The sequence below is a fragment of the Sprattus sprattus genome (assembly GCF_963457725.1).
Source record: "Sprattus sprattus genome assembly, chromosome: 7".
NCBI classification, from domain to species: Eukaryota; Metazoa; Chordata; class Actinopteri; order Clupeiformes; family Clupeidae; genus Sprattus; species Sprattus sprattus.
In genome coordinates, this window is record NC_137926.1 from 12649907 (window position 1) to 12664839 (window position 14933).

Consider the following 14933-nt stretch of genomic DNA (forward strand, 5'->3'; position numbering starts at 1 on the left):
CATATTTTGCAAATGCACAGGTTTACCTCTGAGATTTTTAGGTGTCAATTGATTTAATTCCTGAAAAAACGGCATGTGAATTAAGAAAAAGAGACTTTCCATAGGCAACATTAAAAGAAAATGAGTGTACAGGTTTATTGTTATTATATTTTACACTGATGTTGCTTCTTTTTAAACCCTTCATTTAGTGAGAAATTAATTGTCTGGTGATGGCAGGCAGTGATAGCTGCCAGTCTTCAGGTGAAGGATATCTGTATGCTGAAGTTGCTCATTGAGGCCTGATGTGTTAAATTCTGCAGACCTGTGGAAACAGACAAAACAAACTGCATAGTGCTTTGTTTTAGAAATCTTTGTTTTAACAGCTTGTCAATTGAAATTTACTGGGAAAAAAGGGGTTATTACAGGATTATGTATCATTGGCAGCTGGTGATCACATTTTTGGGTGAGGCAAACAACACCCCAAACACACTAACACACCTTTTGTTAGACACATCACTGACAAAGACATACACACGACATAACATAGAAAAAGGAGTCAGAACGCGGATATGTCAATGTATTACATATTGCAGTGTTACACTTACCTTATATGTATCTGTCTGTAAGAATATATGCAGGGCTTCACATAAGGTCCTGACAACCCACCAAATGCAAGTAGGAAAAAAACATTCGGTGTTATACTACAACTAGGACCCTGTGACTTCAATGCGTTGTTGTCAATTATTGAAACCGGAACTCTGAAGTTATCGGCTATGCGTATGTTATGCATGCTATGTTATGCTTTAAAAGATATCAAAGCACTTTTTCCAGACTGAGATGGCTGTTAAGGGTAACAGTGGAAATCAAGGCATGATCTGGAAGACCAAGAACACTTCCAGATAAAACTGCAAACTTGTTTATACATTTGTGTTAAGTGGGATTCATTTGTCCCTGAGGTTGGTTTGAAACAATCTAATCCTCTTTTGTTAAACTGTCTGATCATAAGTCAAAAGCTATGCTATATCAGAAAATACAGTTGTTGAAAACAATAGCCCATGGCAATGGAAGAAAAACCCCAGGCCTCCAAATTCATGTGGATCAAAGGTGATTTTATTTTTGTTATACATAGGAATAGAGGTTAAATTCCTTGTGATATCGGTTGTGGACTTTCCACAGTGACCAATCCTCTCACGGTCACATGCAAATACTCATAGCCAGTAACCTAACCAGTATGACAACTGCCCAACCATAACACCTGGGCAGCTGGTTACAACATCAACATAGCTGCCTTCGTTAGCATTTCACTGGGGTTTTCAAGCAGGCCTTCAACCTTCCTTCCTCAGTGTTCCGAAGCCCACGACACCTCCAGAATGCTCAAATGTGGTGTCTGGCGTCTCAGACCCACCCCCTCCATACTTGAACATAGATTTCTCATTCCTAATTTTAAATCATTAAATTATCACCAAGAAAACAGTTAAGCACCTTGCAGTTACTACACATAGTTACCATTCCAGAATCACTGCTAACATAGAATATTGTGCTGCTTTAACAATTTAGCATCTTCCAGTTCCATATTTTAATAATGGTATTGAAAAGAAACAGGGCTAGTATCTTGTCACTCATGACGGACTCGCTTTCTCGGGGATGCAGGGGATTCCAAGGAAAAGGCGGTTGGTGAGGTGGGTCGAGACTCTGGGATGTGTTCCATGTGATACTTGTCAATGTATGGTTGAGCCATTTGCCATACCTAAATGGGAGAGATATAAATGTTTTTTAAGCTGTTAACTATATTTATGTTTTCTTTTCACAAAACTTTACTCATTATTTCATATCACTGAATACATTTCACGGAAAGTCATGAAAAGGAAGAGGCATCACTCTATGCAACTTCAATTTGGTACATGACAGAATGTTTTCTTCATTCTGAGTAGACCATAGTGTAATAAAGTAGATATTGCCTTCTGATCAAGCAGGAGCCGGTGGCAAGCCTCAATGTCAGGAGCCATGAATCTGTCTTTTATCCAGGGCCTAAAAGCAGACAGACATTGAAGAAAAGAGGAAGAGGGAGTAAACGGAGAGCAGCACGAGTTAGCCATTAACCCAGTTGTTCCATACCCCAGAATATGACAATTCCGACTGCTGGGGGCCACTGTTTGACTTACTTGACTTTGCTGCGCACAAGGTCGTAGACCTTCTCCAATGGTGTGGTGGTTCGCAGGGGGCGGAGAAACTCAATACCCTGGCAGGCTGCAAGTAACTCAATGGCAAGCACTGTAGAGCAGGGGAGAGATTCAGGGCTATGAGAATAGTGCTGACGGGTCTACACATAAAAAGCAGTTCATTTCTCTGTGTGGAATGCAATTCAGTAAAACATGTCCTTACTGATTATCTAAAATCTTGGTGTTTATTTTCTATGCAACCTGTGAACATGTTTATGTGTGTGATTTTTGTTTTGCGTGCACCACAGTTCATTCGATATTTTGCCCTTGTTGGTCCCTAAAGATGTAGCACCTTGCTCTACGTTTTCCACCACCCGCAGGGCTTTCCTGGCAGCCCAGCCACCCATGGACACGTGGTCCTCTGTGGCAGCACTAGTTGACAGCGAGTCCACAGACGACGGGTGACACAGGACCTTGTTCTCTGAAACTGTGAGGAGGGTGGGGGAAAGAGACAGAGCACTTCAGCAGACAGGCCACGGCTGTTTTGAGCGTGTTAAAAGAGTGTCCAGACACTGACACACACACTGCAAATAATTGGCCACTGACCGAGGGAAGCGGCGGTGCAATGTGCAATCATGAACCCTGAGTTGAGGCCACCCTCGCTGACCAGGAAGGCGGGAAGCTCACTGAGAGAGGGGTTACACAAGCGCTCAGTCCTTCGCTCGCTGATTGAGGCTAGCTCATGCACGCCGATTGCCAAGTAGTCCAGAGCCTACAAGAATGGAGGACATGACAGCTCATGAATTAATTTCTTCACATACAAGTTTAATGTGCTTAAAACATGTAAGTGTGTATTGGTCTGTTCGAAGGACCGTTCACCTTTGCTGGATACTCTCCATGGAAATTTCCACCGGAGATGGTCTCCCCTCTCTCGGCAAATACCATCTGAAATAGTTCTCATAAGAAACATTGTAGCAGGGGGTGGAGAACTGAGATGCTGGTATGGATATATACAACTTGCACTCTATTACCTCATTATAATACTCTACATACTGTACATCTATATACACCTATATCATGGTACTCATCCTCATTGGATGTATATATTTCTGTAAAAATGGAAAGGATACAGGGTTGTCAGTAGCACTGTTGATTTCTGTATTGATAATGTTCTTGACAAAGGAAATGGTGTCATTCACAACACCATGAACCTGCGGAAAAGTATAATAACTGTTGAAATGATGTTATTGGTCAACAGTATATAGGGCAGTATTCCATAATTGTTTGTCTTACCTGTGGACAACAACGCATAGTGTATGCATCCTGGACTCTGTCACAGAATCGATGAGACTCTAGGAGAAAGTAGATAGTTTTACATGATGGTACGGAAAATACAGCCACAACCCACACACAAAGACTTCTCTGTCATCCACACACCAGTGCTGGCCTACCTGCAATCTCAGAGGGATGGTGGTCCGAGTCCAGCAGAGAGCGGAAACGTGAAGCCACCAGAGTTTGTCCTGGATGGGGCCGCAGCTTGTGGATGTCTGAGATACAAGATGGGAAAAAAGGGCTCATGTATTCAGTGTAGATGACACATTCATTTTATATCGGTTTTCTTTCTGTAGATTTAGTTATGTTTAATGACAATGACGTTTGTTAACCTAAAAAGTAAATATTTCTGACTTTTTGACAGTGATCAGATGACATTTTAGATAGAGGTTCCTGCTCACCACTGTCAAAGGCCTTGGTGGTTCCTTTCAAAACCTCCAGTGTGAGGGCAGCGATGATATCAGCCTGTCTGGCAATGGCCTCTGCCCTCTCCACAGCCTCCGCCCCAAGGGACGTGATCATCTGGGTTCCATTAATGAGTGCTAGACCCTTTGGGAAGGAGAGAAACCTTTACCATACAAAAATGTTTTAAATCTAGTCTGTTCTCAAGATTAAAATCAGCTTCAGCTTTAGATCTTCATTAGTCTTTAGTCGCATCTTGTACAACATTGTTTTATTGGTGAGTAATATGTCATGATGAAAAGTGGGCGGGGGAGGGGGGGCGGTAGTAAACATACCTCTTTTGGCTTCAGTGATATAGACTTTAGTCCATGAGCTTGAAGTACCTAAGTAGATTTTTAGCAAAGGTTTACAGGTTAAACAAGAATTTGAAAGATCTGGCCTATGGTCGAGTCTAGTGCACACAAACAACACAAGTGTACATATATCTCAAGAACCTTTTCTTTGTACCAATATTCTTTTTTCCTTCTACATCATTCAAACATCTGAATCTACGATCTGGATCTTGATCTACCCTGGTACATTTTAAATCATATAAATCATATATATGATTTTATATATATATATAATTTCAAACTACTGAGTATTTTTTTTGTTTATTTTCTATAAAGTTGTACATGTAAACTTTTTGGGTTTATTCTCTAAAAAGTATGAGCATATAATATCAAAACCTGATGGCAAGCTGGAGTGTTCTAACACTTCTAATGTACATATTTTGGCAACATACACTGCAATATTGAGAAATATGACATTATTGAAATACTTTTCCACTTACATATTTAGCATCAGCCCATCCGCTTTTGGGAGACCACATCTTTCCTTCTCCCATAAGGCCTAAAGCCAAATGGGATAGAGGAGCAAGGTCTCCACTTGCACCAACTGTACCCTTTTCAGGAACAAACGGCAGGCAAGACGCTGAAACAAAACATACACGTCAGATGCCGTAGTTGGCAATAGATGTCAGGAAAAAAGCTCTTGAAAGCGCCATTTCATGTTGGAATCTTGGTCTTCACTCACCATTGAAAGCCTGAATCATGGAATGGAGAGTATCCGGACCGATCCCGCTGTATCCTTTTGCCAAGACATTGATTCTGAGAGCAAGCAGCATGCGTGTCCTCTCTGGGCTCAGTGGACTCCCCACACCTAATGTCATAAAACGGTTCTTCAGGTCCATAATAATTACAGTCACTTTTGATTATTGTCAAATTAATGTTTAAGATTTATAATTTATAAAATGTAATCATTAAGATTTATAATTAATGTCTAATGTCAAACCTTATGTCACCAATATCAAACAGTAAGTTAGAACTGTGGTGTCTTTCTGTAGAGTGATTAACATACAGCATCTAAAATACAAATTGTAAATAAACTTGACTGCATGATTTACATACCAGCAGAGTGTGATCGCACAAGATTTACTTGTAGTTCCCTATAGGTAAAAGAATGACATATGTTTAAATGCAAATAATTCCACACACTGTACACATAATGAAATCAATGTGTGACATAAAAGTACGTACTCAAGTTTGCTGACGGGGATGACGGTGCGTGCAAATTTCCCAAAACCAGTTGTTATCCCATACACAACTGAACAGAAAAGACACACGTTTATTACTATTTGGCAGAAATCACATACCAGTATATACCATCTTTGATATGTTTATTTCACAAAAGTCTTTTGGGCTTATGTCTAAATATAAAAAACACCTACCTCTGTTCTCCTTAACAATTGTGTCCAACAGCTCTCTTGCTTGCAGAACTTTGTGTTCTGCTTCTGGGGTCAACTGAGTAAATGAGGGTAACACATTGGTAAAATGCAACACCCAACTAAGTAACTAGAAATGAGAAAAATTGATCAAACAGTGATCTTTACCTTGATCTTGTAGAGTCCTTTCCCCAAATTAACCAGATCTGTAGAGCTTAAGCTGTTACCATCTAGAGACAGGTACTGCATAGAAACAAAGAAAAATCACCATTCGAACATTCAGCACTTTTTCACCAGTGTCCATCAGTTAAAGGTTAACAAAGCAAACAACTAAAAGCTAAAAGCTGAATTCTTCGCATACTCACATCGTTAGTCTCTCTGTACACAGCTGTTCTGTCAGGTATTATTAAAGAAAGCAACAACAAAACCAGACATCCAATGACACAGGAAAGAAATCAAAATGATTTCATATTTACAGGATATGTTATATGTATATTATATGTGTCTCTGCATGCATTATGATCTAACAAAATAAATATTACCAAACCAACCAACAAATTCTCTTTTTTAAAGCCTCTAATGCCCAACAAGGATACAGATGTGATACTTCTGGCTGAAACTGGATGAAGTCAGGGGACATACAATCTCCTTCAATGGCTGTGAAGACATTTCCCACATTATGATGTTGCTTATACATTGCTATTCAACTGTATGCACATTGAAAGCATGGTGTTATCTACTCATGTCAGCGATAACTCCTACTGTCGGCTGTTCGTGTGTAACACAAATAACGAAACAAAATATCACAAAACCTCAAAATCTTAAAATAAAACAATAACTATTGAACAGAACGTCACAGAATCTGCCAAAATGGTAGATAAGGGTCACCACCTTTTCAAGTGTATAAGCCTACTGACATGAAGTTAAGTAAATTATGGAGTATAAAGTTCAGTTTTTATGAAATATCGCTTTAACACAAGAAAAACAATATTGTTTACGCATTCCATTCTTATACATAAAAGCTCCAATGTATGCACTTTACCAAGTTCAACAAAGTCATTATCCTCAAGAACATCCTCAATAGTATCATCCGAATCCAACAGCCCATGACCTTGACACCTCCTCACAATAAAGCTAAAGTCTTTAGTCGTCTTAAATCCTCCATTATCAGGCTTGTTCTTCATGTACCGTTTCAAAGCCTCGACTCCCAACCACTGTATTGTACATGTGGTGTCTCTACATGGCACTGTCAACCATTCATCCCGAATGTGCACAGTAAAACGAGGCATTCTGGCTCTGATAGTAAGCTTCTTCTGATGCTGAGAGACACTATCGAAGGTACTACATACTAGAGCACTAGCCCAGGGGACCAATCAGAGTTAACCAGTCAGCGTACACCTCAATACTTGTTTGCCTTGCAAAAGCATCAAAGCGTACCCAAGTGGGTGTGTGTGTTGGTGTGTGTGTGTGTGTGTTTGTCTGTGTGGGTTTTTGTTTGAGAGTGTGTGCCTGGGGTCACGCACCGCAGTGTGAGGTTATCTAAACACTGATAAGACAGATTTATATTTGTTCCCAAATGGAAGCTTATCTTTGAGCTCAAAAGTTCTAAGTCCATATTTAGGCTACTTTGGGAATTCAATCACATACTAAAGCCATTGAAAGATTCACAGTTGCCTACTTGCTGAGAAGAGGAACAAGGAAGATTTCCCAGGTTTTCCAGGAGACCTCTCTTGAGCAAGAGGTAATACACTCTAAATTTAGAAATTACATTTGAATTGGACACCTTTGATGTGAAAAATAAATTGATGGAGAAGTGATACCTTTTGCAACGGAGTCACCGTGAGTTAGCTCCCCCAAGTGGTTTCGAAAAGTAACGTGGTGACGTCAGTGAGCTCTCCTGAGCGTCGACATGTAGTTCCAAACTTGCCATATGTGTTATAATAGACCAAAGCAATGTTGACCATCGGTAAGCACGGTGAAGCAAAGGGAGGAAATTTCTATTTACATACCCGATAAAGCGATTGGGGAATACTGCAGGAGAGGAAGTGATCCGACTCTCTGCCTGCTTCTTCCAACTTCCTGCTCAAAAAGAAGAAAAAAAAACAGGATCTCATTACAGTTCAAGAAAGTGTCCTGCGACAGACAGTATGGAAAAAGAAATCCTCGTTCAGAATTTTGTTTAGAAACCATCAGGAATAAAACAACAGATTTCATCGAGGGGGTATGTGAATTCATGAATAATTTGATGTTCTTTCATTTGATAATTTTGAGTAGGCTAACAGTAATTTGTTTGATCGCAGCCTGTCTGTATCTTTATTCGATAGTTTAACAAAAGCACATGCAATATTCAGATTCACATCTGTGGCGTATGTGTGGCGATTGTTTGTTAAGAGGTTGGTGATGTTAAATCAGTTATTTTAAATGTTTCTCTGAGTCTCAAACATGAAGCAATGAAGCACCAATAGAGATCCTAGTTAGGGTGCTGGACTTCCGGTTTGAAGTAGGTAACAGACAACTGTTTTAGAAGATGTAGCAATAGAATGTAGAGATTGCCCACTTCTATAGACTATATGTGGTTTGTGTGTGTGTGTGTGTGTGTGTGTGTGTGTGTGTGTGTGTGTGTGTGTGTGTGTGTGTGTGTGTGTGTCTGTGATTGAGAGAGACAGAGAGGGGCAGAGTTCGAGAGACAGATAAAGAGACAAAGAGAGAGAGAGGGGGAGTGTGTGAGAGACAGAAAAAGGAGTAAAAATTGGATCAGCCTTTTTTACGAGCGTTCAGAAGCGGTTACTTCGCATGTAAGGGATGCTGCTTCGAATTTTCCACAGTGCAAAAAGAAGATCCAGTCACTGGTACAACTTCGTCTGCACATAGCACTCACTTAATTGCATTAGGAGTTTCCGCTCTCGAAACTGTGCGGCATTGTTTAGGCATGTGAAGCAAGTCAAATTTTCATGAAGAATGGGGATTTGACTTGAGAGGACTTTTGTGTTAACAGCTAAAATTAGTACTTTAAGTTCAGGTGAGTTTTAAGTGTAGAATTAGATCTGTTGCCTCGAATGCCACAGAAAATGTCCTTGAAAACAGAATTGAAGGAAGTCCTGAATTGTTGACAGGTTTGTGGCCTCACATCATGACCGGAAAAGTCAAGGTGGCGCTGTAGCCTGAAGTTGTCATTGGTGAGGGTGTGTGTGTGTGTGTGTGTTGTCAGGTTGAGCGTCTGACAATCAGAACATAATCAAAACACATCCTGTACAGTGCTTTCCTTCTCTCAGAAGTTTATGTGTCAGAAGTCGAGCTGTGAGACTCAGCACCTTCGGGTATGTCTCATTTTTGTGAGGTAACTGAACTCTGCGAGTGTAAGCACAGGACTCTGTGCTGGTTTTGATGTCCAAATTCCTCCATTAGAGGACAAGGCTGGTCTTGGCCTGCCACACTTCCTGTGGAGCCAGGCCTGGGCTGAACCGCCACATACTTTTGCCCTTAGCCCTCGTTTGACTTCCTGTGCCACACCGCATCACACTGTTTTGCCACAGAAGTACACACAACTGCAGCAAACTAAAGTAATGTTATGGGGTTTTATGGGAATAACAAAACCAACACCTATCCGGAAAACCTTCAAAAATATTGTCAGATTCCCAGTGTGATTCTTTGTGCCACTGTACCCATGTTGGTACCTACTAAAGGTGTTTGAATGATGGTTATATTCTTGTAGAACATGTATGTAAAAATGAACATTCAGACCGCTAATTTAACTAGCATCATGACATGGCTGTGACAGGTTTATAAATGGCTTTATACACAGAATAAGGTATTTATCCCATTTAAGCTCTCAACGGAATTTTAACTACATGGAGAAAGGCAAGGAGATATGTCTGTGTGTAAGTGTGTGTGTGTGTGTGTGTGTGTGTGTGTGTGTGTGTGTCTGCACGCGCGTGCAAGTTTTTAGGTTAAAAAATGCACTGTTTCAATGTCACTATCAGTGATGTTACCTGAGTGCGATAGTAATACAGTGATTTTAACCAGTCTTTCAGGTTTTCTGAACATCAGATCACCTCACCCAGATGGTTGTTGATTAAAACATAGCTTGTTCCTCCACCTCAGGTGGTGACTATCAGTCACAGGTTCTGAATCTATGCTCATCTGGAGTCTTTCTCCATGCTATCAGGCTGCCCTTAAATGCCCTCGCATTCAGCTCTAATCATTCCCACTCCCATTCATCAGAGCAAATTCCAACTTGGAGACATATATTGTAACCGACATTTCGCTCTGTGAGATTATACTGCTTATTGCTTCCACAGTGGACTTGAGTTGTTGGTTATGACGTAAGAGGAATCATTTCTAATCAAGCAATGAGCTATCACCTTAAACTTAGCCTAACTGTGAAAATCAAACAATGATTTATGTGTGTATTCATAATGTGTGCCCAGTGAGCATGACTATGACTAGTGGAGAACAGGAAACAGTCAGTGTAAATGACAATAACTAACAATATTGTGGCATTCTGATCTACCTGTGTATGCAGGTATGGAGAGCGCCATCACATTATGGCAGTTTTTACTGCAGCTGCTCCTGGACCAGAGTCACAAGCACCTGATCTGCTGGACGTCCAATGACGGCGAGTTCAAACTGCTCAAATCAGAGGAGGTGGCCAGGTTATGGGGCCTTCGAAAGAACAAGACCAACATGAACTATGACAAGCTGAGCAGAGCACTCCGCTACTATTATGATAAGGTGAGTCTGAGCAGAGCACTACGCTACTATTATGTTAAGGCCATAAGAGGCTTTTGGAAAAAGTAGAGGCAGTTTGGGCTGAGCTTTAAAATATATTAATACTATAAAGGAACAGTTCTTTATTTATGTATGCTTGTTGAAGTCTTTAAAATACAATAATACAAAAAAAGGAACTGTTCTTTATTTATGCATGCTTGTGGAAGTCTTTAAAAATATAATAATACTATAAAGGAACCGTTCTTTATTTATGCATGCTTGTCTTTAAAATATAATAATACTGTTCTTACCCATCACACTTGTCTTTTGTTTAGAATATCATCAGAAAGGTCATCGGACAGAAATTTGTTTACAAGTTTGTGTCATTTCCGGAGATTCTCAAGTTGGATCCTCAAGCCGTGGAAATGGGCCAAGATTTCAACAGGACAGTAGCAATCAAAGATGAGGCACAGGAGGTGGAGGCACGGGTGAAGGAGGAGGTGGAGGATGATGTGGAGGATGAGGAGACCCCAGACCCTGCCATATCGGCAGCCCTTCAAGTCCAGGCGTGCTACCATGAGTACTTTCGTTCAGGCCTGTACCCAGGTTTGCCATTCAGCTCCTTGCAGAGCCAGTCCCATCTCCTGCAGGCCATCCGACAGAGGCACGGAGAGCCCCGCGAAGAGGCCCAGAGCGTCATTCAGTTTGTTTCCCAAGCTGCCGAGAAGAGCGATGTCCTCCTCTCCTCGCGCCGTTCGTCCTCTTCCGAGTCTGCTTTCTCCTCCAGGCCCTCGAGGCAGTCGCCCCGGTCCTCCTCGCCCTTTTCTGTCGCCTCTTCCCACTCTACGCAGGCATGGAGGAGCCCCAAGCGTGAGGCTGGGGACTCTGAGCAGGACACGCAGCCGCTGAACTTATCCTCAGGGAGCAGGGAGAGCTCCCTAACCTCAGACAAGAGAAGCCATCAGGCATCCGGCTCCACATCCAGGAGCAAAAAGCCCAAAGGCCTGGAGATCTCCAGCCCTTCTGTGGTGCTGACAGGAAGTGACCTCGGTTCTATCGCCCTGAACAGCCCCGCGCTGCCGTGTGGCTCTCTCACACCAGCCCTCTTCACAGCACAGGTGGGTTGTCATCATCAGGTCACAAACTAGGACTAGACAGAGTTCTGTCCAGTATCTTATCATCTTTATTGAGATTAATTGATGCAAAATTACTATGAGCTTACTATGCTAACTATGCATTAACACATGGCCATTATTACATTGTAATTATCCAGTAGAGTGTGACATGCTAATTATCAGTGTGTAACATCACCTTAATTATCTGTTCTTGCATGACCCTATTTTAAACACTGGGCATCCCTATAATGACATATCACATTATACTTACTTGTTTACCTACATTGTCCCAAGGGATATGTTATATATACTCTGGCAAACAATGCTAGTATGTTTCTAACGCTAGACAATTTAGTTAACCTGTCCAGTCGTTAATATCTGTGGACCAGTCACACTAAGTTCCTGTGTTCGTCTTCAAAATGGAAGCTTGGTTAGATTCAGTCACCCCCAACCCTCAAAATCACCCTAATCTCTGCATGTCTGTTACTAACTGACTCAGGCATTGCTCACACTGATATGCTGGACAGGCAATATCAGACTCTGTTCACACCCAGACTCAGCTGCTAACTTGGTCAGAAATAAATGCTAGTGATTTTACAAAAATTACACAATTTGTTGCTTGTTTCAGAAATACAAACAAATATGTCGAAGAGTGTCTGAGACGAAACTGAACCATTCTCTCTTGAATGGTTCAATTCATTCCAAAATGCTTTTGACACATTTATTTCAAGCAACAAAAATCCGGTAATCATGTTATTTTTTGTAAAGTCTTAAATTGACAGCCATGGAAACATAACAGACACATATTTACACAGCTGTGCCGCAACTTATATGCAACAACTTGTAGCGTGACGCATATCTGACATAGCGGCCTCTCTGCAGACGGCGTCTGGGCTCCTGCTGAGTCCCAGCCCCCTGCTGTCTGGCCTCCACCTCTGGAACAGCCTGAGTCCTGTGGGGCCCCTTAGTCCCGGCCACTTGCAGGGCCACGCTCCCCTCTTTCAGGTAAATGTCTCTCCGTCTCTTTTTTTTCTGTCTCTGCCTTTTAAAGATATGATAACTTTCTCTTTAGTGTCTTGTTTCTCTGTTTATGTGAAGCTCTTGTGTCTCTGCCTTTTAAAGATATGATAACTTTCTCTTCAGTGTCTTGTTTCTCTGTTTATGTGAATCTCTTGTGTCTCTGCCTTTTAAAGATATGATAACTTTCTCTTAAGTGTCTTGTTTCTCTGTTCATGTGAAGCTCTGTGTAAGGCAATCCTTTTTTTTTTTTTTTTTGACGTGGCGCTTCAACAATTATAATGCGACGGTTCTTCTGTTTAGGTGAATCTATATGGCACATCCTACTGTTTAGGAGTGATTTTGACACTACATTGATGTCTTTCAATGTTTAAATAGAATAAATAAATAGCATTAATAAATATGGAGTCATCCACAATGATGACCCATGATTTTGCAGTGGTTACAAAGAGAGCAGGAGAGAGAAGAGGAGAAAAGGAGACAGAAAGAGGAGGGGCTGGTAGGGAGGGGGAGGGGGAAATCCGGTGGCCACTTCCTGTTCGAGCCCAGGGGAGTCTGCCTGAATGGGCCGAACAGGTTTTAAAGCTGTTCCTTATTTATGTCCCCCCCCCATCCCCCAAAACCGCTCGGCAAACACACCAATCCCCGACAGCCTGACTCCTTTTTCATTTCCTCCTGTGCCTGACTCACGAAGGTGACTGTTGGAGATGAACACGAACACTAGCACAACAGGAAACTACACCGGAACCTGACCCCAATGCTGGGGCCCACAACTTCTCCATTAGCAACAACCCCTTTGCTGACCAACATACTGCTAAACACCCACATATCGAAATCTAAAATAGTCCTTTACAAAAGCAGATGAGGTAGAAGATGGGCGTTAAAAAAGTAAGAGGTGATTTTTTTTTTAGTGTGTACACTTTATGGTAGGGGAATTTCCAAAGGTTATTCAAGCGGATGGCCAAGCAGACCACCAGTGAATAATTACAGCAGTAAAAAAAAATTGGAGAAACCCCCCCCCCCCCCCCCCCTACACTGGAATCAGTCAGAAGACGAAGTGAAATATGACTGTAAGGTCAAAAAAAATATTTTTCTAAAGAAAGCTGTCATGATCATATGATTAGCTGATGATGTCAGACAGTCGAAGTGAGTGGAGTGGTGGGCTGTCCATTCCATGATCAGGATATGCACCAAATGGTCGTAAATACGTCAGCATCGATATTGCAAGATTCAAGATGGTTTTAAACAGCAGATGGCAGGTTGAGCATAAAATGCTGATTTTTATAAAAAAGGGAATTTTGTCAGTATTAAAGTAACACTAGGCAACAATTTGACACAATTTGGTTTTGGTACCATCCTCAAATTAATTTTGATAGCATATGGTCATGTGAAGGACAGATAAATACCTGTCTTTCCCACTAGCCATACAGGATATGCACTATGTAGTTCTGTGTTTCCTGGCTGGAACATCTTACAAAAATGTTAGAAAAGCTTTTACAGCATGACATTACCAGCTTTACTGCCAGAAGACACCAGACCACCTATCAGTGTCAACTGGGCTGTTGGTGGTGTTTGCAAGGTTTTTGCATGCCTTTCAGGTAGTTAGCGTGCTCGTTTTGGAACAGAACTCCTTATTGCTGCTTAAACACAAGCATTAATATCTTTCATCACAGTTAATTTATATAATTTAGTTTACAGCTCAAAAAAACGAATTGCACTTTCACTTATTTATGAATACAAATGTAGGGGTACATAGTTCTTCTTTATTTTGTATTTATGCTCTTGCGTATCTTCTTGTTGTTCAATGTCTGTAATGTCAGAGTGTTTCATCATGTGAAATACAGAAATATTACTTGACTCTATTGTTCTCTGTGTTTGCAGTTCCCTACCTTATTGAATGGATATGTCACAGTCCCCATGTCCAGTCTGGATGGCTCCTCCTCCCCCTTGCTGCTCTCATCGACCAATTACAAGTCTTGATTTTCAGACATGTTACACACCTAAACAATTGTTACATCACAAAGGATCTTATGCTTTAGTATGAAGTCTACAATTTCTCAGAAACCCTGCCCACGAATCAGAACGAGTGTACCCAGAACCTCCGTCTCCCAACCCGCTGACTGAAGACTTGGCGCGTGGAGCAGGAAAGTCTGAAATCAATATGGAGATTTGTTTATAGCTGTTCCCTTATTTGCCCATCATAACAGGAAAACCCAGTCAAGGGAAAGAACTGTTTTATTTGACTTTCCTTGTATATATTTTTTATGTTGTTTTGTTATTATGTCATGTCTCATGTAATGTGTTCTGTCTTACAATTAGCACACGCTGTGCCTTCTGAATTGAAAATGACTGTGCCTTATGTATACTTAAAGACGAAATTCCAATTCGATGGAATTGCTTTAATTTTTCCAACAAAAAGTTATTCAGTTTTTTTTTTTTTTTTTTTTTACAATTTGTTAA

At 41.1% G+C, this 14933-nt stretch overlaps 2 protein-coding genes across 2 annotated transcripts; one reads left to right on the forward strand and one right to left on the reverse strand.

Annotated features, from left to right (window-relative positions):
- Positions 1-1594: 1594 nt before the first annotated feature.
- hal (histidine ammonia-lyase) lies at positions 1595-6923 on the reverse strand (the record flags this gene model as incomplete). The annotated part of the gene is made up of 20 exons (XM_080842411.1): positions 1595-1726; positions 1938-2007; positions 2142-2250; positions 2491-2625; positions 2745-2910; positions 3018-3083; positions 3269-3349; positions 3432-3490; positions 3590-3685; positions 3872-4019; positions 4208-4255; positions 4705-4844; positions 4947-5072; positions 5321-5358; positions 5450-5516; positions 5641-5713; positions 5803-5877; positions 6000-6027; positions 6231-6291; positions 6677-6923. 20 exons carry the CDS (start codon positions 6921-6923, stop codon positions 1595-1597), a joined length of 1965 nt encoding a protein of 654 aa, XP_080698537.1.
- A 731-nt stretch (positions 6924-7654) lies between these two features.
- LOC308368290 (ETS domain-containing protein Elk-3-like) lies at positions 7655-14839 on the forward strand. Its single transcript, XM_080842436.1, has 5 exons — positions 7655-7855; positions 10157-10365; positions 10677-11459; positions 12339-12461; positions 14355-14839. Exons 2-5 carry the CDS (start codon positions 10159-10161, stop codon positions 14451-14453), a joined length of 1212 nt encoding a protein of 403 aa, XP_080698562.1. The 5' UTR covers positions 7655-7855; positions 10157-10158; the 3' UTR covers positions 14454-14839.
- Positions 14840-14933: the final 94 nt, after the last annotated feature.